The sequence below is a fragment of the Erinaceus europaeus genome, chromosome 3, assembly GCF_950295315.1.
Source record: "Erinaceus europaeus chromosome 3, mEriEur2.1, whole genome shotgun sequence".
Classification (NCBI taxonomy): Eukaryota; Metazoa; Chordata; class Mammalia; order Eulipotyphla; family Erinaceidae; genus Erinaceus; species Erinaceus europaeus.
Genome location: NC_080164.1, coordinates 108150223 through 108172634, shown reverse-complemented (window position 1 = coordinate 108172634; position 22412 = coordinate 108150223). Strand labels below are relative to the sequence as shown.

Below are 22412 nucleotides of genomic sequence, written 5' to 3'. Positions count from 1 at the left end.
GATTGAACTCAGGACCTCAAATCTGTAAGTCTAATAATTTATCCACTGCACCACCTCCCAGGCTACAAAAGAAAAGACTTTAAAAGAAGCTGTGTATGTGTGTGTGTGCGTGTGCGTGTGTGTGTTCTCATGAGAAATCTGTTAGAGGAGTTTAAGAGGAGAGGGAACAGGAAGGGAGAAAGGGAGTCAGTCAAAGACAAAACAAGAAATTTCCTTTGCTTTTTTCTCACCCCACCCACAGGTGCAGGCACCTTTACCACTGGCCCCGAGTCTGCTGGCAAAAGTTGGGGCTGAGACATATCCAGATGGGGCAGTGGACAAGGAGTATGAAACTGTCTGGGATTTCCTGGAATATTCAAGTGCACACATGACACTCAATTCTACTCTCTGCACAGGGTGCTTGATAACACAGGTGTGTGGCCTTATTTTTATTTTATTTTTTATTTTTTTAGCTTCTAGCAACACTTATCACAGGTTACCTGTGTTTTTGGTCAGGTATCTTGCAATGGCAAGGCTCTGGTGAAGGGCAAGGCCATCCACTTCTAAAACAGGGATTTTACCAAATGGGAGAGCTAAAAAGAAAAAGAAATAAAACAGAGTCAAATTTCATAACAGAACCATTTTATTAAAATTGGTAGTTACTAATTAGTTGTGGCCCACATTTTCAATCATCAGGGCATTTTTGTTTCCAAAGAATTCTTTTAAATCTCTCTCTCTCTCTTTCTCTCTCTTTACCAGAGTATACCTCAGCTCTGGCTTGAGAGTCTCTTTGTTTAACCATTATGCTATCTCCCCTGCCCATACCAAAGACTTCTTCCTTATAGTATATAGAATGCCAACTTTTTTTTTTTTGTATAGGGAATATCATGCTCTTAAAGATTTTTTCTTGTTACATCATCTTGACCTCTTCAGAGATGTTTTGTTTTCTTCTGTTTCTCCTTTTCTTCTGTTTTATTTTGGAAACTTTCCTCAAGTATCTGTTCTTTTGACTTGCCATTCCTGCTTGAAAGGGTAAAAAACCAGAAGTGGGGGGAATGGCATCATGATTATGCAAAAAGAATTTCATGCCTACCTTCTATTTTCTTTATTTGCTTTAGTTTTCTCTCTCTCTCTCTCTCTCTCTCTCTCTCTCTGGAATAGTAACTCCACCCTATCCTCCAGCTTGAACCTTTGAACCACTTGAACCTTTGGCTTCTGTGTTTTTGCTGGTGTTTCTCTCTATTATGGCTTTTAGCTTAGTTAATTTCTTTTGCTTTTTTAATTAAAAATATTAGTGATTTAGTACTGATATACAAAATTACAAGATAACAAGGGTTCAACTCCACACTGTTCCTACCACCAGAGGTCTGTGACCCCATTCCCTCCACTGGAAATTGCAGAAGTTCTCCTGAGGTTGCAGACAGATTCTATAACTCTCTCTATATTTGTATACATTTGCCCATTTTTTTCTCTATGGTCCTGTCTTCACTTCCTTTCCAAGTTACACATACTATTCCTACATTCAAATGCCCCTCCATTTTTCTTCTTCTCACTCTAGGTCCTGATGGAGTTGGATTTCAGAGCCCTCTGGTCATCTTCCTGCTGTCATTTCTCCCCTACTGGGAGTATGTACCAAAGATCTTAATGGGGTGCAGAAGGTGGGAGGTCTAGATTCTGTAATTGCTTCTCCACTGGATTCGGGTGTTGGCGGGTTGCTCCATACCCCCAGCCAGTTTCTATCTCTCCCTAGTGGGTTAGGGCTCTGGGGAGGTGGAGTTCCAGAACATATTGGTGAGGTCATCTGCCCAGGGTGGTCAGGGTGGAATAAAGATATCAGCTAAAGAAGTCAGCTAAAGATGTCTGCTGACTTCTCTCATACTTTCTCTGACATTGGTGAAATTTTTCTGCACTGGTATTTCCATCTTGGAAAATACCCTTAGGGAAGCAGTTTTGTATTCTCTTTCAGAAGAGAACAACAGTTCTGTTGTATTTGCAACTTTCACCAGTGTATTTATTTATTTATTATTAGTGATTTAATACTGGAGATAACAGGGGTATAACTCCACACTGTTCTCAGCACCCAACATGTCATCCTTGCAAGCCTGTCCTTGGGGATTTTCAGTGCTAGGACTCAGTTCCTTCTCTGAGGAACCTGTCTGAGCTTGTTTTTCCTATAGAGCAGCCAAGCTGGTGCTCTGTGGAAATGTGGTTGATATCTGCAGTTTAGTTCTGTGGGGAAAGGGTCCACTGTCTGGGAAGTCCAAGCCATTATTTCCATGAGGGTCTGAGTGGGTTGACCCTGAGCCCCCTCTCTGAGGGGCAGTAGGCTGGTCCTCCTGACCTCGTGAACTTATAATGGATGCACTTTTCCAGATGGGGTACCTTGCTGCACATACTCCCCCGTTCCCTATGAACACAAGCCATCAATTACTGTGTATGGCCAACCAGAAACCCACTGCAAATATCCTGGCTTAGTTCTACTGCTCCCCCCCCTCCTTGCCCAGAGGTGCTTGTAATCCACCCTTAGAGAAAAAGGCCTACCTATGCATTGTGAGCTCATGACCGGATCCTGTATGGTAACTTCCCAGCTAAGATCAAACACCTGACAGGGCAAGGTTTAACTCTGCATTGTGTGCATGGCTTAGCGATTATCTTAAGCTCTCTCAAACCTTTTGGGTATATCTACTTGCTTGTATCTTCCAATAAGTGAGTTGTCCATGAGGCTTCTCCTGGAGCTGGTTGTGTGGTTCCTTCCTCTTTGTGCACTTCGCCCTCATCACCAGGGCCCCATTTGGACTTTCAGGGGCTACCCTGCTCTCTGTCACCAGTGTCCAGGGAGGTGGAGAGCCTGAGACAACCCGAAGAGTTCCTCCAATTCTAATACACCAGGAGACAGTTCACCCAGCAGAGCCTGCCTTACACACAAGGTCATGGGGTTTAACTCCCCAGCATCATATGGGAGTACCATGGGGAACCAGGGGAAGCTCCATGGTTGGTAGAGTGATGCTGTGGTGTCTTCCCTGTTTCTCCTTCCCACCCACTCTGTAAAGTAAAGAAAGAATGAAGACACTGACCCTGGTATTGAGCATGCTGGAAGCTCGGGGTAAGTTCCCTGGGGCAATATTTTAAAAAAAAAAAGGAATGTTGACTTCACTGTCCTCCATTGCAGTTCTTTGGACAAAGCTTCATATTAATGTATAATTTTATTTATTTATTTATTTATTTATTTATTTATTTATTTATTGCTACTAAGGTTATTGCTGGGGCTCAGTGCCGGCATTACAAATCCACTGTTCCTGGCAGCCATTTTTTTCATTTTATTGAATAGGACAGAGAGATATTGAGAGAAGAGGAGGACATAGAGAAGGAGAGAGACAGAGAGACACCTCAAGAACAGTTTCACTGCTTGTGAAGTTTCCCCTCATGTAGTTGGGGAGTGGGGGCTCAAACCCGGGTTATTGTACATGGTAGTATGTGCACTTAACTGGGTGCTCCACAGCCTGGCCCCTGTAGGGAAATTGTGAGGATATGGTTGAGCTTGGCAGGGCTTGATCTGAGGGCCACATCCATCCTGTCAGTCTTTCTGTCTCTACTGAGAGGTCGAGTGAGGAGGGATACGACTCCCCAAGATTTGCCTCATCTTATCAGATTCCCTGCTGGCAAAATACCCTGCATTCCTGATACTATGGCCTGCTTCCTTATTATCTACATAATCATTGTTTTGCCTGAAAGATCCCATCTATTCCATTCCTTTGATCTATCTTCTTTCTTTTTTTTTTAATTTTTAATTTTTTTCATCTATCTTATTTCTACCCTCAAGACCCTCCCTGCCTGCAGGGTATTATTAATCCTACCAGTTAAAATCCTCACAATAGTTGCTAAGGAATTTCCTACATTTCCCAGTCCCTTTTGCCTTTCTCTGCCCCTTTCCAAACCACTGTCAAGCCACTTCCGTTTCTGACTTGTCTTTTCCATTTTCCAGCCTGGAGAAGCACACAGGCAGACTGGGAGGCTGACACTGGCCATTGCGGTTTGTGGCTTAACCAGGTGTGCTACCGCCCATCTCTGGGGTGCTCTGATGAATAAATATTTGAATTGCCTCACTGCCACAGGCTTGGTTCCTGGGTCATCTCTCTCTCTCTGTCTCTCTCACATTGCTAGCCTCACAGGCCCCCTTATTATTATTATTTTTAACCATAGTTCAGTTCAGTTAACCATATGTCAGTTCTGGCTAATAGTGGTGCTGGCGGTAAAACAAGGGACCTCAGAGCCTCAGGCAAGAAAATTGCCTATAGAACTACTGTGTTGTCTCCTCAGATCTATCTTTATATTATTCTTTTTTTTCCTGTGAGATTTGTGTTTTTGTCTCTAAAAGGGTGATTGCTGAGCCACCTATCATTTATTTATTTACTTTTGGATAGATACACAGGAAGTTAGAGTGCAAAGGAGAAGAAAGAGAGAGAAATGTGTACTTACTTGAGTTGTTAACAAAGGGGGACGGGAACGGAGAGACTGCTGGGAGCTCTCCAGAAAGGAAAGGACAGTGTTTTCCCTAGTACAGACTATCATTGTCTACTTAAGGGCTTTCCCATGTGTGCCACTACCTTCATGGCACTCTCAGGAACTTCACAGGCTGAGGTGGTAGATGGAGAGGTGGCAAAGAACAGCCCAGGAGAGCAGAACAGGCCCCAGGAAGCCCAAGGTGCCAGTACTTTAAGCAAGTGTCAACAAGGGAAATCATATTGATTGAAACCAAGGTACCTGCATATTCCATGGCATCCTATAGCAGGGCTTGAGGGGTGGATTTTGAGAATGCCATAGTGCCTGTTTCACTCTGCATGTCCCCTTTCTGGCCTTGTTTCTTAAATTCTGCCTGTAAGTCTGATCATCCAGTACTCATTATTTTCCTCTGGCTTTTGTCACTTGACATGATGTTATTATTTTTTTGTTTGACTTCTTTGTTTTTTAAATACTTTTATTTATTTTATTGAGTAGAGACAAAGAGAAATTGAAGGAGGAGGGGGATAAAGAGAGGGAGAGAGACAGAGAGACACCTTCAGCATTGCTCCACCACTCATGAAGCTTTCCCTCTGCAGGTAGAGACCAGGGTTTGAACCTAGGTCCTTGCGCATTGTAATGTGAGTGCTTAAGCAGGTGTGCCACCACATGGTCCCTGACAGGATGTCTTTAAGTTCCATCCAAGATTAAGCAATGGAGTTGACTTCATTGTTGTTAATAGCTGAGTAGTGTTCCATTGTGTGTATAGATCACAACTTTCTCAGCCATAACAACTCATCTGTTGTTGGACACCTGAGTTGCTTCCAGGATTTGACTATTACACATTGTGCTGCTATGAACATAGGTGAACACAGATCTTTTTGGATGGGTGTGTTTGGTTTCTTAGGATATATCCCCAGGAGAAGAATTGCAGGGTCATAGGGTAGGTCCACTTGTAGACTTGTGAGAATTCTCCAGACTGCTCTCTACAGAGACTGAGTTAATTTACATTCCTACCAGCAGTGCAGGAGGGTTATTTTTGCTTCACATCTTCTTCAGTGCTTTTTTTTTTTTTTTTTTGGTCTTTTCTAGTTTATTACACCAAAGCAAAGACCTCTGGGGAGGGGATAAGTGGGAGGGGGTGGAGAGAGCTGTGGGGGTCTGGTGTACAATGGAGGGAAAGGACCTAAGTTGGGCATGAGAGTGTTCTGCAGACCTGTCACAGGAGATGAAAGATTGTACCCCTATGTCACCAACTGTGCTATAATCCATTATATTTGACATGATAGACCTTAAAATAAATAAAATTTGAAAAGATAGGGATGGACATGACTTCATGCTCAGAGGATCAATCAATCTAGAGGTCTTAATGATTATCTACATCTATGCACCCAAGGAGAGGCCATCTAAATACATCAAGCATCTACTAAAAGAGCTACAGCAATATATTGACAGCAACACAATCATAGTAGGGAACTTAAATACTCCATTCTCTCAACTTGACTGAACATCCAGGCAGAAAATCAATACAGAAATGAGGGAGCTAAATGAAGAGAAAGGTAAACTGGAACTATTGGATATTTTCAGAGTAAAACTGGTGATTACCCGTTTTCAGTCCATCTTGGATAGAGCTTGAAGAAATCATGTCAAGTGAAATAAGTCAGAACAGAAGAATGAATGTGGGATGATCTCATTCACAGGCAGGAGTTGAAAAACAAGACCAGAAGAGAAGACACTAAACAGAACTTGGACTGGAGTTGGTGTATTGCACCAAAGTAAATGACTTTGGGGTAGGGGTGGGGTGGTGAGAGTTCAGGAACAGGATGGCAGAGGACCTAACTGGGGGTGTATTGTTGTGTGGAAAAGCGATAAATGTTATGCATGTACAAACTCTTTCATTTACTGTCAACTGTAGAATATTAATCCCCCAATAAAGAAAAAATAAATATAATATAAAAAAAATACTTTAAAAAGCTTCAGGCTTTAATTTACCCAAGGAAAGATGAAAGATTTGAGAAGTATCTATACTTCCCTGCATCACCAGGAAATAGTGTCTGTATTACTTACTTGATTTGAGTTCAGACCATTCAGCTTGTTCTATTCTGTGGTCTTCATACTTTATATCTAGATATGCAAATATGTAGCGGATGATTTCTCCTCTCCCCCTCATGTTGAAATAAGTGAGTTTGTAGTTTGGCATGATGTGAGTCTGGAGAAAGAGAAAAAACAGAGGGGTTAGTTCAACAGCTCTCTAGTGATGCTTCAGTGTGATTCTACAACGACTTTGGGGGGACTTTATGACACTGTTTGAGATAACTAGAGACAGCAGAAGATGATTCAAAGTCCAAGTTGTAAACGTCTACCCTAACTATTTATGGGAGAGACCTGACAGAAATAAGACCATAGCTGCCCCTCTAAGAACTCTGTGGAACATTCTGATGAAATGACCAAATTTGAGTTGTCTTTATGAAAAGGTTTTAGCACAACAGAGAAAATCTCTTTAACAGTGCCCCAGAGGATATAGGTCAAAGCTTTCCATTTGGAGATTTTTAAAAACATATGTTTCTATTTCTCTGTTACTCTGGATAGAGACGTGGAAAACTTGAGAAGGAAGGGAGAAATAGAGAGGGAAAGAAAGAGCAAGACACCTGTAGCCCTGCTTCACTACTTGTAAAACTTTCCCCCTGCAAGTGGGAACCAGGGACTTGAACCTGGGTCCTTGCACATAGTAAACTGTTTGCTCAACTAGATGCACTGCCATCCAGCTCCTTGAGGTTTTTTTTTTTTTTAATATTTCAATTTATTTATTATTGGGTAAAGACAGAAGTTGAGAGGGGAGAGGAGATAGAGAAGGAGAGAGACAGAGAGTCATCTGCAGCCCTGCATCACCACTTGTGAAGCTTTCGCCTTGCAGGTGGGGACCAGGGGCTTGAACCCAGGTCCTTGTGCAGTGTAATATGTGCACTTAACCAAGTGTGCCATCATCTGGTCCCTCCCCTTGAGATTTTTAAAAGTAAACATTTTAAAAGAAAATAATAATTTATTTCTTTATTTTTGCCAGAGCCCTGCTCAGCTCTGGCTGATGGTGGTGCTGGGGATTACACCTGGGACCTTTGGAGCCTCAGGCATGACTGTCTTTCTGCAGAACCATGATGTTCTTTCGCCTCCGCTCCCCTCTCCCCCTCCGCTCCTGCCCCCAAGTTGAGATGTTTCTGTCCTCCCTCTGCTCCAGTTTTGTGTGGGGGCATTTTGCTTGTCATTGGCTTTGGTGACTCAACTCAGAGTTTGTGAAGTTAACTGACCTGTGAGGGCAGGTACAAACGAGGCCCTGCCACGTCTCCCTTCCTTCCCCTGGACTGTTCCAGCTAAGGACCTGTAGCTCAGAGGAACACTGCCTGCCCCCTGCTCTGCACTCAGGGCTGAGGAGCAGGCTGCTGCCACTGACTGGACAGATACATCTGAGGATGGCTGATGGTCTGAGGCAGACAACTAGCTCTTCCATTGCTTCTGCAGGGGATCCAGAAAGAAAGAACACTGTCTCCCCTTTCATTTTAGAAAGTTGCCAATGGAGTGGGGGCAGGTGGTAGCACACTTGGTGGTAGCACACACACTCCCATCTTGAGGAACCAGGTTCAAGCTCCCCATCCCCACCAGCAGGGGTGGGGAGCTTCACAAGTGGTGGAGCAGGGCTGTTGGTCTCTCTCTTTTTTTAAATTTATTCCCTTTTGTTGCCCTTCTTGTTCCCTTGTTGTAGTTATTATTGTTGTTATTGATGTCATTGTTGGATAGGACAGAGAGAAATCAAGAGAGGAGAGGAAGACAGAGAGAAGGAGGGAAAGACAGACACCTGCAGACCTGCTTCACTGCTCGCAAAGCGACTCCCCTGCAGGTGGGGAGCCGGGGGCTCGAACTGGGATACTTCCACTGGTCCTTGCGCTTTGCGCTTTGTGTAACGTGCGCTTAACCCGCCGTGCTACCACCCAACTCCCGATCTCTCTCTTTTTTAAAAAAGGTTTCATTTATTTATTTATTCATGGAGAAGATAAGAGGAGAAAGAGAGAGAGAAAGAACCAGATGTCCGAGTGGTACATGTGCTGCTGGGGGTTGAGAGTTAAATGCTTTATCCACTGTGCCACCTCCAGACCATACTCCCTATCTCTTTGTCTCTGTCTCTATCTGAAAATATCAACCTGGAGTAAAGATCCAGCAGTTATGAAATAAATAAACAAAGAAACAGAAAGAGAGCAAAATAAATGAATAAAGGGATCAAGTTCCCTCTGAAAAACATGCATTCTTGAGACGTAAAAAAAAAAGTACAATTTTTACATTTCCTTTATCTCCTTACCTTAACTGTCAAAAAGCAGAAGGAGGACACCACCAACACCACAAAAATGTCTCTGGAATAGGAGAAGTGTGATTCTTAGAGGCGGCTTTTAATTTGCTTTGCAAAGCATTTTATACAACTTGGGGGTTTGTTTCAGCTGTCACCAGTCTGTGTTCCTGAAGCAACAAAGAATTGAGATAGCTTCTTGTAAACACTGTGTGTATCTAAAGAATCCAATTAAGTCCATTCTGATTACCATTAAGCATTAAACATGCTAAGAGAGATCAGCCAGAAGAAGGTCAAATACTGGGTGAGTGTCACTTCCAGGGGGAACTTAAGGAGCACAGACAGAAAAGGGAGACACAGGGTGAGGCTTGGACTAGGTGAGGTGTTTTGCAGCAGAGCAAAGGACTCTGGACTAGGGGAAATGGCTGGGAGGGTGTTGGGCATTCAGGGCACAGTGTCGAAGGGGGACTTGGAGTGGTGAGGGTGGTGTGCAGAACCTGCAGTGGGGACAGAAGACACTGTACCTGTGTGTCAGTAGCTGTCTGGAAGCCATTACACACACACACACACACACACACACACACACACACACACACACACTAAAAAAGGAAAAAAGGTTTGGAAAAAGTTAGGCATGCATTATTTTCTCACTTGGCCAAGTGGCACACTCTTTAGTGGCCACCTTTTTCTCCATGAAAACAAAAGAATTGTTTATTGTTAACTTGCAAAATCACAGTATTTTACATTGAGTTTCATTCAAGTCAAGAAGATATCTAAACCCCACTCCACTAGGGAAAGATAGAAACAAGCTGGGAGGTATGGATCCATCTGCCAACGTTCGTGCCTAGCTAAGAAGCAATAACATGATCAGAACTCTGACCTTCTATACCCCGTAGGGAACTTTGGTCCAACCTCCCAGAGGGAAAAAGAATAGGGGAGCTTCCGATGGAGGGGAAGGGACAGAGAACTCTGGTGGTGGGAACTGTGTGGAATTGTAACCCTGTCATCTATAATCTTGTTAATTATTATTAAATCACTAATGAAAATTTAGAAAATATATCTAAAAATTCTGATCATGAATAGGTGCCTATATTAAAAATTTTTAAATATATATTTATTTTCTCTTTTGTTGCCCTTATTGGTTTTTATTGTTGTTGTAGTTATTGTTGTTGTTATTGATGTCATTGTTAGATAGGACAGAGAGAAATGGAGAGAGGAGGGGGAGAGAAAGATAGAGACCTGCAGACCTGCTTCACCACCTGTGAAGCAAGTCCCCTGCAGGTGGAGAGCCGGGGGCTCAAACCAGAATCCTTAAGCGGGTCCTTGGGCTTTGCGCAACATGTGCTTAACCTGATGTGCTATCGCCCAACTTCCTGTTGCCTATATTTTGCTGACAGCATATCTTTCAATCTAGCCCAAGTTCATGCACATCTGACCAGAGCTTATCTTCTCTTCTAGAACATGCTCTCAACAGTCACAGATCATTAACAACTGCTCTCATGCGAACATCATTCCTGTTGTTACTGACACACTTTTGTTTTCTACTGAGTAGAATCCTGGTTTCTTGATTACCACAGTTATAGACACTTAAAACAAATTTATATATTTTAAGGCTTAATTTTTAAAAAAATTATCTTTATTTATTAGATAGAGACAGCCAGAAATTGAGAGGGTAGGAAGAGATAGAGACAGAGAGAGACAGAGACAGACACCTGCAGCCCTGCTTCACCAGTTGCAAAGCTTTCCCCCAGCAGGTAGAGACTGGAGGCTTGGACATGGGCCATTGTACATTGTGACATGTGCAGTCAACCTGGTAGGCCACTGCCCAGCCCCTACAGAGACTTTATTTTCTATTTTTCAGGATATATGTGTATATTCTTTTTTTTTAATTTTTAAAAATTATTTATTTATTCCCTTTTGTTGCCCTTGTTGTTTTATTGTTGTTGTAGTTATTATTGTTGTCGTCGTTGTTGGATAGGACAGAGAGAAATGGATAGAGGAGGGGAAGACAGAGAAGGGGAGTGAAAGATAAACACCTGCAGAACTTCTTCACTGCCTGTGAAGGGACTTCCCTGCAGGTGGGGAGCCGGGGCCTCTGACCGAATCCTGACCCGGTCCTTGTGCTTTGTGCCACATGCGCTTAACCTGCTGTGCTACTGCCCAACTCCCATATGTGTATATTTTTACAACACAAAAATAAAATAAGGTAAATGTAGCTGGAAATGGTCACTAAATATAAAAACACTTTCTATGTTTTATGAAACTCTTCCTTTTTTTTTTTTTTGAGTGGGAGGGGAAAAGAGACCCAGGCACCAAAGCTTCCTTCAATGCTGTGGGCCTCAATCAGTTCCAGCTCAAACCCGGGTCACACACACTGCAAAGCAGCTAATTATCCAGCCGAGCTAATTTTCCAGCCCAAAGTTCTTTTGTTAAATGTGACAGTAAGAATTCCAAATTAGTGTTTGCATTGTCAAAGGAAATGCTTAACAGAATTTATAATGGCAGTCTGGGAGGTGGTGTGGTGGCTAGAATGCTGGACTTGAAAGCATGATGTCCTGAATTCTATCTCTAACACTGCATGTGCCAGAGCAAGGTTCTAATTCATATTCTCTCTCTCTCTCCCTCTCTCTTTATCTCACTAATAAATCATATATATATATATATATATATATATATATATATATATATATATATATGTATATATATGAATGGGAGAGAATGAACCAGAACATCACTCTGGTTCATGCACCACTCTTCTAAGTGAATTTCACTTAACCTTCAAGGGAAAGGCAATTATTATCTTTTCCAAATAGTTTGACTATATGAAAAAGGTTAAAAGTGATAAAAGACTATGCTTATATATTAATTTCCCATATCAACATAGATTTCAGTATCCTAAGTAACTTATTAGCCATTCCAATCTAGTAGCGCAAATAAAAATTGATCAATGTCTGTACCAGGAGTTCAAAACTTAAAACCAAAAAAATAGTCATCTGTATAACTACAACAACGAAGGATATAAAAGATATAAGTTGGGGTTATGTGGTGGCTCACCTGGTAGAGCACATACCTTACTATGTGAGAAGATCCAGGTTCAAACCCCTGGTCTCCACTTGCATGGGGGAAACTTCACAAGCAGTGGAGCAGGGCTGCATGTATCTCTTTTCTGTGGGTGTATCTCTCTTTATATACTATTGTGTCTCTCATCTTCTATCAAGGAAGAGAGAAAGAAAGAAGGAAGGAAGGAAGGAAGGAAGGAAGGAAGGAGAAAAAAGAAAAAGAGAGGAAGGAAGGAAGGAAGGGAGGAAGGAAGGAAGGAAGGAAGGAAGGAAGGGAAAAAAGAAAAGAAAGAGAGAAAAAAAAGACCACCAGGGGTGGTGGAGCTATGTAGGCACAGAGCCCCAATGGTAAAATAAGAAGGAAAGAAAGAAAGAATAAGCAAATAATAAAGAAAGAAAATATGAAAATTAAGAAAGTCATAAACTTTTTGTTTTTTACAAATCTATACTTTTATCTTTCAAGAAATTTCAGTCCTTGATAGTTACAGCATCACATGAATTCTGTGTCCAGTGACCTTAGCTGGAATGTTCCTGCGGAATTTTGATCGAACAATTACTTTTTATTTATTTTTGCTTTTTTTCTATTTTATTGGGTAGGAGAGAGAGAATTGAGAGGCGATGGGAGATAGAGAGAAAGATAGACACCTGCAGCCTTGCTTTACCACTTGTGACACATCTAAGATGTCGGTGGGCACCAGGGCTTGAACCCAGGTCCTTGCACATAGTACTATGTGCTATCTGGGCACACCACCATCAGGCCTCTCATACTGTTGTTTTCATGGGCATGAGTTACCTTTCCCTGGCTTACTCTGCTGAACCCCATTCTCTTACCCTGCTACTCAGCCTAAGTTGGACTGTTGGCCTGCCTGGGCAACTCACTGAGAGAAACAATAATAGCAAGTGTGTAACTATCAAAGGAAGAGATAAAACTATGCTTACTTGTGACCAAAATTACTGTGTATATGCAAAATCCAAGAAAGGAGGACAAGACATGACTGACCAGACACAAGACAATGCAAAAAGTCTTGTGATTAAGGACTGGGGAAACAGTATACAGGTTCTGCAAAAGACTCTCATGCTTGAGGCTCTGAGGTCCCAGGTTCAATCCCCAGCATCACCATAAACCAGAACTGAGCAGTTCTCTGATATCTATATATATAGTAGGATGGGTCCATATCCACCTTCTGTACCCCATGAAGTATTTTGGTCCATACTGCCAGAGGGATAAAGAATAGGGAAGCTTCCAAAGAATAGGATGGGACATGTAACTCTGGTAGTGGGAACTGTATGGAATTCTACCCCTGTTATCTTACAATCTTGTTTATAATTATTAAGTCACTAATAAAAATTAAAAAAAAGAAAATTAAGACAGCTCAGTTGGGGGTAAGTAAGAGTGTTCTGAGGGCCTGGCCATAGCATAGCAGGTTAAGTGCACATGGCACAAAGTGCAACGACTGGCTTAAGGATCCCAGTTCGAGCCCTCAGCTCCCCACCTGCAGGGGGATTGCTTCATGGGTGGTAAAGCAGGTCTGCAGGTGTCTATCTTTCTCTCCTCCTCTCTTGTCTTCCTCTCTTCTCTCAATTTCTCTCTGTTCTATCCAACAACAATAGCAATAACAACAATAACAATAACAACAACAACAAGGACAACAAAAATGGAAAAAAAATGGCCTCCAGGAACAGTGTATTTGTAGTGTAGGCACCAAGCCCCAGCAATAACCCTGGAGGCAAAAAAAAAAAAAAGTGTTCTACAAAGAAATTTCATGGGGCAATGAGAAACTGTACCTATGAGTCAACAACTACACAGTAAATTATTAGCCTCCAATAAAATAATTACAAAATTGAAAAAATATAAGGTGGAATATTTGTTCAGGACTAGATTTACCCAGGTGGCATGAAACTTTGAAACAGAACCTTAGCTATATAGAAAGACCAGATCAGATCAAATCGATGGAGTTTACAGTCAACAATATTTATACACCGTTCCCATATTTGGGAACTACTCTCTCCCCTGATCCAGCTTTCTGGTCCTTTTTCCAGCCATGCCATCATCTCCCCAGATAATACTTGGATCCACCTGCATATCAGATGCCAGACTGAGGAGAAAAAAAAAAAACTAGTATAGTCATGGGCCCTTTGGAATATAACTAAAATAGGCCTACTATCTACAAAACGGAGACCCCCCCCTCCCAACTCTTCATCTGCACTATTCCAGCCTTTAGATTCAAGATTAGTCAACAGTTTTTTTTTGGCTTTATATGTTAACTCTCTTTTCAGCCACCAGGTTCCAGATGCTACCATGATGCCAACTGGACTTCCCTGGGCAGACTACCCTACCAATGTGTCCTGGAGCCCTGTTTCCCCAGAGGTTTGCCCCACTAGGGAAAGAGAGAGACAGGCTAGGAGTATGGATCAACCTGTCAACGCCCATGTTCAGCGGGGAAGCAATTACAGAAGCCAGACCTTCCACCTTCTGCATCCCACAATGACCCTTGGTCCATGTTTCCAGAAGGATAAAGAATAGGAAAGCTATCAGAGGAGGGATGGGATACGGAGTTCTGGTGTTAGGAATTGTGTGGAGTTGTACCCCTCTTATCCTATGGTTTTTGTCAGTGTTTCCTTTTTATAAATACAAATTAAAAAAAGAAAAAAAAAGACAAGACATAAAAGGGGGACATAAGGGCACTAAATTAAAATGGCTCTCTGAGACAAGAGTTAAAAAAATAATCAGCCTTCAGCCTCATGAAATACATATACTAGTCTCCAAGTGGAGTGTAGACCCCAAGAGGATATTTTTTAAAAAAAATTTTTATACTTATTTATTTTCCCTGTTGTTGCCCTTGTTTTTTCTTCTTATTGTTGTTGTTATTGATGTCATAGTTGTTGGATAGGACAGAGAGAAATGGAAAGAGGAGGGGAAGACAGAGAAGGGGAGAGAAAGATAGACACCTGCAGACCTGCTTCACTGCTTGTGAAGCGACTCCCCTGTAGGTGGGGAGCCGGGTGCTCGAACCGGGATCCTTACTCAGGTTTTTGCTCTTTGCACCACATGCACTTAACCCACTGCGCTACCACCCAACTCCTGCCCAAGAGCATTTGAGGGACTTTGGCATTGTGTAATTCCACACCAAACCTAAATGCTATTTAATCTTTGTTTTTTTTTTTTTTTTTTTAATCTTTATTTATTTATTGAATAGAGGCAGCCAGAAATCTAGAGGAAAGGGAGAGATAAAGAGGAAGAGAGATAAGAGACTCCTGCAACCCTGCTTCACCACTCAGAAAGCTTTCTTCCTGCAGGTGGGGGCTGGGGGCTCAGTCCTGGGTTCTTGTGCACTGTAATGTGTGCATTCAACCAGGTGCGCCACTACCCGGCCCCCTTAGTTTTCTTTGTTTATGAAACTATGACATCCAGCTGGACTTTAGATGCTTAGCTGATTTGACTGGCCTAGGCAAATAACTACACTTTACTTCCTGCTGCACCATGACTGAGTTAATTCTGCCCCACCTAATGGGAAGTGCATTTGAAAATTAGGGTCCCCATCAAACAAGACCCTCTGACAACTCACAGATTGACAGTCTGGATTAGATGGAAAATGGTAGGTCTTTTCATTCTAAGAGCTCATCTGTATGAATTCTTAGGCTTAAATCTAATATAAAGAATTTCAAACATATCTGAGAATTATACATACAGGTTTATATATGATTATGTGAGATGTAAAGAATAAAACAAAACAAACTTCTTGATTCACCATAAGTTCTTTTCTGTACCTTAACTTGCTTTATTATTTTGTTTGTTTGTTTTGTTTTTACCAGAACACTGCTTAGCTCTGGCTTATGGTAGTGCAGGGGATTGAACCTGAAAATTTGGAGCCTCAGGCTAAAGAGTCTCTTTGCATAACCATTATGCTATCTACCCCCACCCTATCTTAACTTGACAAGTACAAAGCATAGAGCATAATGCTTTGCTTTCACTACACAAACTATAATGCATGAGTTATTATTATTGATTTATTATTATTACTGCTATTTTAACCAGAATACTGCTCAGCTCTGGCTTATGGTGGTGCTAGGAATTGAACACAGGATCTTAGAGCCTCAAATACAAAAGTCTTATTACATCACCATTATGTTATCTCCCCATCCCTTAGACAGTATTGTTTTAAAAAATCATATTCAGATAGCAATCATCTGAGACATTATTGTTTACATAGGAACTTCTTGTATATTTAATAAGAGTACTTTATTCCTGTGTAGCAGTTGGGGGTTAAAAAAACACACACACCACCAATTTCCCTCATTCACAGTGTCTCTGAGCATTTCTAGCTCCGTTCCAGAAAATTAAATTGGAGTTAAGTTGCAGGACACTTGAGAAATAGAAAATTTATGTTAGCTGAGCAGAGTTGTTTATTTCAATCAGACACTGGCAGTTTTACTCTCAGTTGGCAAGCAGGGATCTCTGTTTTCCTATCAGAAATCAACCAATTATCATTGGAACCGATTGCCACAGTGAAAGCCAGCACAAGAGGAATAACTTAGATGCCCTCTGGGAGCTGTGAGTTCACATTCCTGGCCCCGGGTAAATCCCTTAAATGATCTCTGAAACCGAATTGCAGTCTGATGCAGTTGTTGGCAGAACATGAAGATGTTTCAACAGAATGTGCACTTAGGAGATAGAAAACACCATCACTAAAATTCCTGAACTGAAGAAAAGAGAAAGCTGAAAATCATAAAAATGATTGCTTCCAGTACTGAAAAACATTGCTGAGTGAATTTCTGGAAGAAGCCACAGACTCTGATTATAACAGTACTCCCCGCGCCCCCATATTGACTGCACTTTCTATATTAGAAATCCGCTAGTAAGGTCTGTTAGAACTTATCAAGGGGTCAGGTGGTGGTGCACCTGGTTGAGCACATGTATTACAATGTGCAAGGACCCGGGTTCAAGCCCCCGGCCCCCACCTACATGGGGAAAGCTTTACAAGTGTTGAAGCAGGGCTGCAGGTGTCTCTCTCCCTCTCTATCACCCCCTCCCTCTTGATTTCTGGCTGTCTCTATCCAATAAATAAAGATAATAATAAATTAAAAAAATCAAAAAAAGTTACCCTCAAGGCCAGGGATAGAGCTTACTTTGCTATGTGCTTGACTCAGGTTGGAGCCTGGCCCCCTACTGAGAAAAGCTTTGGTGTTGTGGTCTCTTTCACTCTGTCTCTATTTAAAAATTAAAAATTTAAAGAAGAAGAGGAAGAAGAGAAGAGAGGGGTGGAGAAGGAGAAAGAGAAGAAGAGGAGGAGAAGGAGGAGGAGGGAGAAGAGGAAGACGACAAAATTTCCATATGGTCACTAATGTAAGGACGCTCTCATGAAACAAGGTTAGATGGCATGAGGAAAAAGGAAACAGCTTTAGACAGTGACAGGCAGAGGATAAGAGTGTAATTGGAATGCACACAGTCTTTGATCTTCAGTCTCAACACTTACTTGGGCTTGTCTTCGTGGCGTCTCTGAAGTCCTCTGGAGTTTGTCCCTTGATGTCACTGCACCTTGAATTTATGTGAAGAGTTAGTGACAGCCGCAAGCCAATGAGAGCACAGGGGACTTTCTCCACCCAAGCCTCTTCCTTCCTTTGAGAAATGTGCCTGCCTACCCAGCAGCTCAGGCCAGCAGAGACTTCTAGTCATTCTTGGTATGTAAAGGTATCTCTGTGTGTAAATGTAGGGCCACTTGTTTGCATACGGTTGGTGTAGAGTTGGAGGTGCTGATGAGTGCTCATGGCTCTGTGGTCACTTGTGTTTAAGGACTTCCATTGTGGCCTCCTGATTTGTTTCCTCCCTGTGTTAGGTCTCATTGGACAACCTTTGACTGATCCTTTCTTCACAGGAACTACTCTCCTGTAATTCCTCACCTCCTATGAACACTCCATATTAAAAAATTTTTAAATTTACATTCTACATTTTATCATTTATTTGCACTCTAATATCCCTCTTTCTTACTCTCTTTCTTTTCTTCTTTCTCCCTTTCTTTCTCTCTTCCTTTCTTCTTTCTTTCTTTCTCTCTCTTTCCTTTTATCCAGGATTGTTGCTGGGGGTGCTTCCAGCACTATGAATCCACTGCTTCTGGCGGTATTTATTTATTTATTTATTTATTTATTTATTTATTTATTTATTTATTTTCATTTTATTGGACAGGATAGAGAAAAATTGAGAGTGAAGGGGGAGATAGAGAATGACAGTGAGACACCTGCAGACCTGTTTCACCACTTGTAGTGCTTTCTCCCTGCAAGTGGGGACCAGGAGCTTAAACCTGTGTCCTTCTGCACTGTGATGTGTGCACTTAACCAGGTGCGCCATTGCCTGGTTAAGTGCACACCCTTAGCCGGGGCCTCTAACCAGGAACCTGGTGCACAGATCCTTGCACTTTGTACAACGTGCACTTAACCCAGTGTGCCACCTTCTGACACCCACCGCCTCCTTCCTTCCTTCACTTCTTTCTTTCTTTCTTTCTTTCTTTCTTTCTTTCTTTCTTTCTCTTTCTTTCTTTCTTTCTTTCTTTCTTTCTTTCTTTCTTTCTTTCTTTCTTCTTCCTTCTCCCTCTCTTTATTCTTTTCTATCTTCCTTCTTTCCTTTCTCTTCTTCTCTCTCCTTCCTCCTTTCTTTCTCTTTCTTTTCTTTCTTCTTCCCTCTCTTTCTCTCTCCCTTTCATTCATTCATTCTTTCTTTCTTCCTATCTTTTTTTGAGTGATGTTATTCTTAATATTCTTTATAAAAGATGTATTTACTTATCTGTAGAGAGGTAAAGAGAATCAGAACACTACTGAGTTATTCCATAAAGTGATGCTGGGAATCAAACCTGTGTCTTCTGGGGCCTCAGATGTGCAAGCTGGTGCTCCACTGGTCTAAGCTGCCTCTGCAGCCTCGAGCTCCATGGTTAACTCTCCTCTGTGCACTCAATATTGGCAGGAGTGTCAGGCGCTGTGGAGACATGGGTGGATATTTTACTAATGCCAGTTTATATTTCCCCACATTTCACATTTTGACAAGGATTCTTGATGGTTTCACTGTTGCTAGTGTATTTCATTGGGGCTCAATTCTCAGAAGAGCCATATTGCTTGTTTAATTTTTAAAAGATGTTTATTTATTTAGCCACCAGGGTAGCGGGTAGGGCTCTGTCTTGGCGCTACACATCAACCGCTCTTGGAGGCCATTTTCTCTAACTTTTTCCCTTTCTAACTTATTGGACAGGACAAAGAGAAAATGAAGGGGTGGGGAGATAGAGAGGGAAAGAGACAGAGAGACACTGCAGCCCTGCTTCACCACTCATGAAGCCTTCCCCCTGCAGGTGGAGAGTGGGAAGTCAAACCTGAGTTCTTGTATTTGGTAGAATGTGTGCTCAACTGAGTGCACCACCACATGGCCCCCAGGTGTGTTCTATTTATTTTACGATACAGAGGAGCAGGAGGGAAGGAGAGGGAGGGAGCAAGAGAGGCAGGAAGAGACAGATGAGGAGGGAGAGAAGGGAGAAAATACAAACTCAAAACCTCATATTTGAACGTCCAAAGCTCTCCCAGTATGTTGACAGTTTAAAGTAAACCTTGAAGAGGAAGATTCTGACACATCTTGCGAATCCTGGGTAGATTAGTAACATGTCTAGATGCTTTAGAGCTTTCTACTTTTGGAGCCAGGTGGTGGCGCACCTGGTTAAGTGCACACATTACAGTATGTGCACCCAAGTTCAAGTCCCTGCTCTCCACCTGCAGGAGGAAAGCTTCACGAATGGTGGAGTAGGGCTGCAGGTATTTCTCTGTCTCTTTCTACCCCTCTTCTCTCCCTCTCCTCTCAATTTCTCTCTGTCTCTAATCAATAATAAGTAAGTTAATTTATTAAAAAAAAGAGCTTTCTATTTTCACTCCTTTATGCAGAATTTAATCTCACTGGTGTCTTATTTGTGTCCAGTAAGTGATGGGTGATTTCAGGAAGACAGCTCAACAGCGAGTCAGTAGAATGCTTGTGCATTTTCATGGAGAGATTTTTTTTTTTTTTTTGAGATTCAGGTTTTTTTTCCCAACTCATATAACTACATGTTTATTCTCCTTATACATGTTTGATACTTGAACTATGGGTTTATTAATTTTTTTTGCATCATAATACCTTAAACTCTATACAATCAGAGGAAAATGATTTAAAAACACATTATTAACTGTTACATGAGGAGAAGAAGGCAGAACTCTTTTTTCTTGACTTCTCCACTAAGCTCCAGTAGATGTAAAGTCAAGGTCTGAAGAAGTGACATCAAGCTTGCTTGCAAGTTTTTTGTGCTGATTCCTCTGAGTTATCCCCAAGCCCTAAGAGTGATGTTTAAAGGAAATATCTCAACTGGTGACACATAAAAACCAGCATAGCAGAATTTTGTTTACATAACAATATCTGTTAACAGAAGAAACAGACGTGAGAGAAAGAAGTCAGATAACAATGCTTTAATGTTTTTAAGACAAAGGGCAAGTTTAATGCTTGAGCATGGAGGGTGTTTGTATTCAGTGATAACTTACTTCTTCAGTACCTTGAAATAACAAGCACAACTATATAAATTAATCCATTGACTACTCACACTAAAGCCTAGGAAGCTGAAGCTTAGAGAGGTTAAGTAATCCATACTGATAATCCAAAGGTGAAAAACAGAAAAACTGACGTGCATGCACAAGCAATCTAATGGTAGATGCTACTTAGTTATTTATTAGATTTCAGCATGTTATCACCCTATTATCTCTATCTGAAACGTTGGCCCAGAACAGTGAATCCCCAAAATTACAAAAATTATTTAATTAAGTTAGAGAATTAGGGAAAGAATATATAGCTCATGGTTAAGGTGTGTGCCTTGCCATGCAAGTGGTCCAGATTTGAGTCCCATTGGCAGTATCATAGCATTGGGTAACATTCTGGCACTGCTGTATCTCCCCATATCTCTATATCTGAAATTAAAAAAAAAAAAGAAAGTCCCAGAAGCACTAAAATTGTGCATGCACAATTCCCTAGTTTTGAAAGCATCAACAGGTAAAATTTAACATTAAAAATAAATTTGAAGGGCCCGGGTGGTGGTGCACCTGTTTAAGCGCATATGTTATGATGTCCAAGCACCAGGTTCAAAGCCCTAGTTTCCATTTGCAGGGTGAAAGCCTCACAAGTGGTGAAGCAGGTCTGCAGGTGTCTCTCTGTCTCTCTCTTTCCCTGTCTCCTCCCTCCCTCTCAATTTCTGACTCTCTATCAATAAGTAAAGATAATATTGTTTTAATTTTAAGCACCTAAAAATCAGCATGTGAAAACTTAATCCATAATTTCTAGTGGCTTTATTTCCTTTGAGTGAATCTATTTCATTTTTTGCTGTTATATTAAGCACTTCCCCCCTTTTGTTGCCCTTGTTGTTGAGATTCAGATTTTATTATTATTATTTAAATTAGATTCATTTTTGCTTATTGGATAGAGAGTCAGAAATAAAAAGGGAAGGGGATGATAAAGAGGGAGAGAGAGAGAGAGACAGATACCTGCAACACTGCTTTACCACTTGTAAAACTTTCCTCCTGCAGGTGGGGACTAGGAGCTTGAACCTGGGTCCTTGCGTGCTGTAACCTGTGTGTTCCACCAGGTGCACCACCACCTGGCCCCATGGAGAGATTTTTAATAACAAACTGGACCACAACTGCCAGAAAATTCCACTTATAGATAGAAATAACAACCTTCTAATGAGGTAATGTTCTCTCGAAATTTTTTCATGGATGAAGAGTGTATGTGCATTTGTTTGTGATAAACATAGTTAAAAATATGTGTGAATATTAATGTATGAAATAGTTAAGAGGAGACAATATAGCTCTTTTGCTCCAAAAGGGACAGATGCAGGGCATACTTAGGTGCAAGTAGAGCTTTATAAAATTAACTGAACATCTTTTTCATCTCTGAGTTGTTATTTATTTATTTTTGTCTTCAGTCACTGGGGCTCAGTGCTTGCACTACTAATTCACTGCTCCTGGTGGCCATTGTTTCTTTGTTTTTTTTTTCTTTCTATTTAGGACAGAGAGAAATTGAGAGGAGGAAATAGAGAGGAAGAGAGGAAGGTAGACACCTGCAGATCTGCTTCACTACTTGTGAAGCATCCCCCCTGCAGGTGGGGGGAAACTGGGGGCTTGAACCCAGACCATTACACTGCTACTTGCACTTATGTTCTATGTGCATTTAACCAAGTGTGCCACCCCACTAAGTTGTAATTTACATATCACATAAAGACCTATTTTTATCTTATTTTATTTATTTTATTGTTGCCACCAGGGGAAGACAGAGAAGGCAAGAGAAAGATAGACACCAACAGACCTGCTTCACTGCTTGCAATGTGACACTCCCTGCAGATGGGGAGCCAGGGGCTCAAACCAGGATCCTTGAGTAGGTCCTTGTGCTTTTCACTATCTGCGCTTAACCTGGTGCACTGCTACCCAGCCACCTCTTCACTTCTTTCTGTTTTTCTTCCTTCCTTCCTTTCTTTCTTTTTTCTTTCTTTCTCTCTCTCTCTCTC

The 22412-nt window shown here is 41.5% G+C and overlaps 1 protein-coding gene across 2 annotated transcripts in view; it reads right to left on the bottom strand.

Moving 5' to 3' along the window:
* The window catches only part of HPGDS (hematopoietic prostaglandin D synthase), a 41095-nt gene extending 23683 nt beyond the window's left edge, over positions 1-17412 (bottom strand). Inside the window, exons 1-3 of one of the 2 annotated variants that reach the window (XM_007524542.3) lie at positions 17340-17412; positions 6544-6685; positions 480-572 (exon numbers count right to left, since the gene is read on the bottom strand). In XM_007524542.3, coding sequence (XP_007524604.1) covers positions 480-572; positions 6544-6676 — 226 coding nt within the window. In that variant the 5' untranslated portion in view covers positions 6677-6685; positions 17340-17412. The remainder of the gene's footprint in view (positions 1-479; positions 573-6543; positions 6686-17339) is intronic. The other variant, XM_016188806.2, reaches the window with a different exon arrangement.
* Between the last annotated feature and the right edge of the window lie 5000 nt (positions 17413-22412).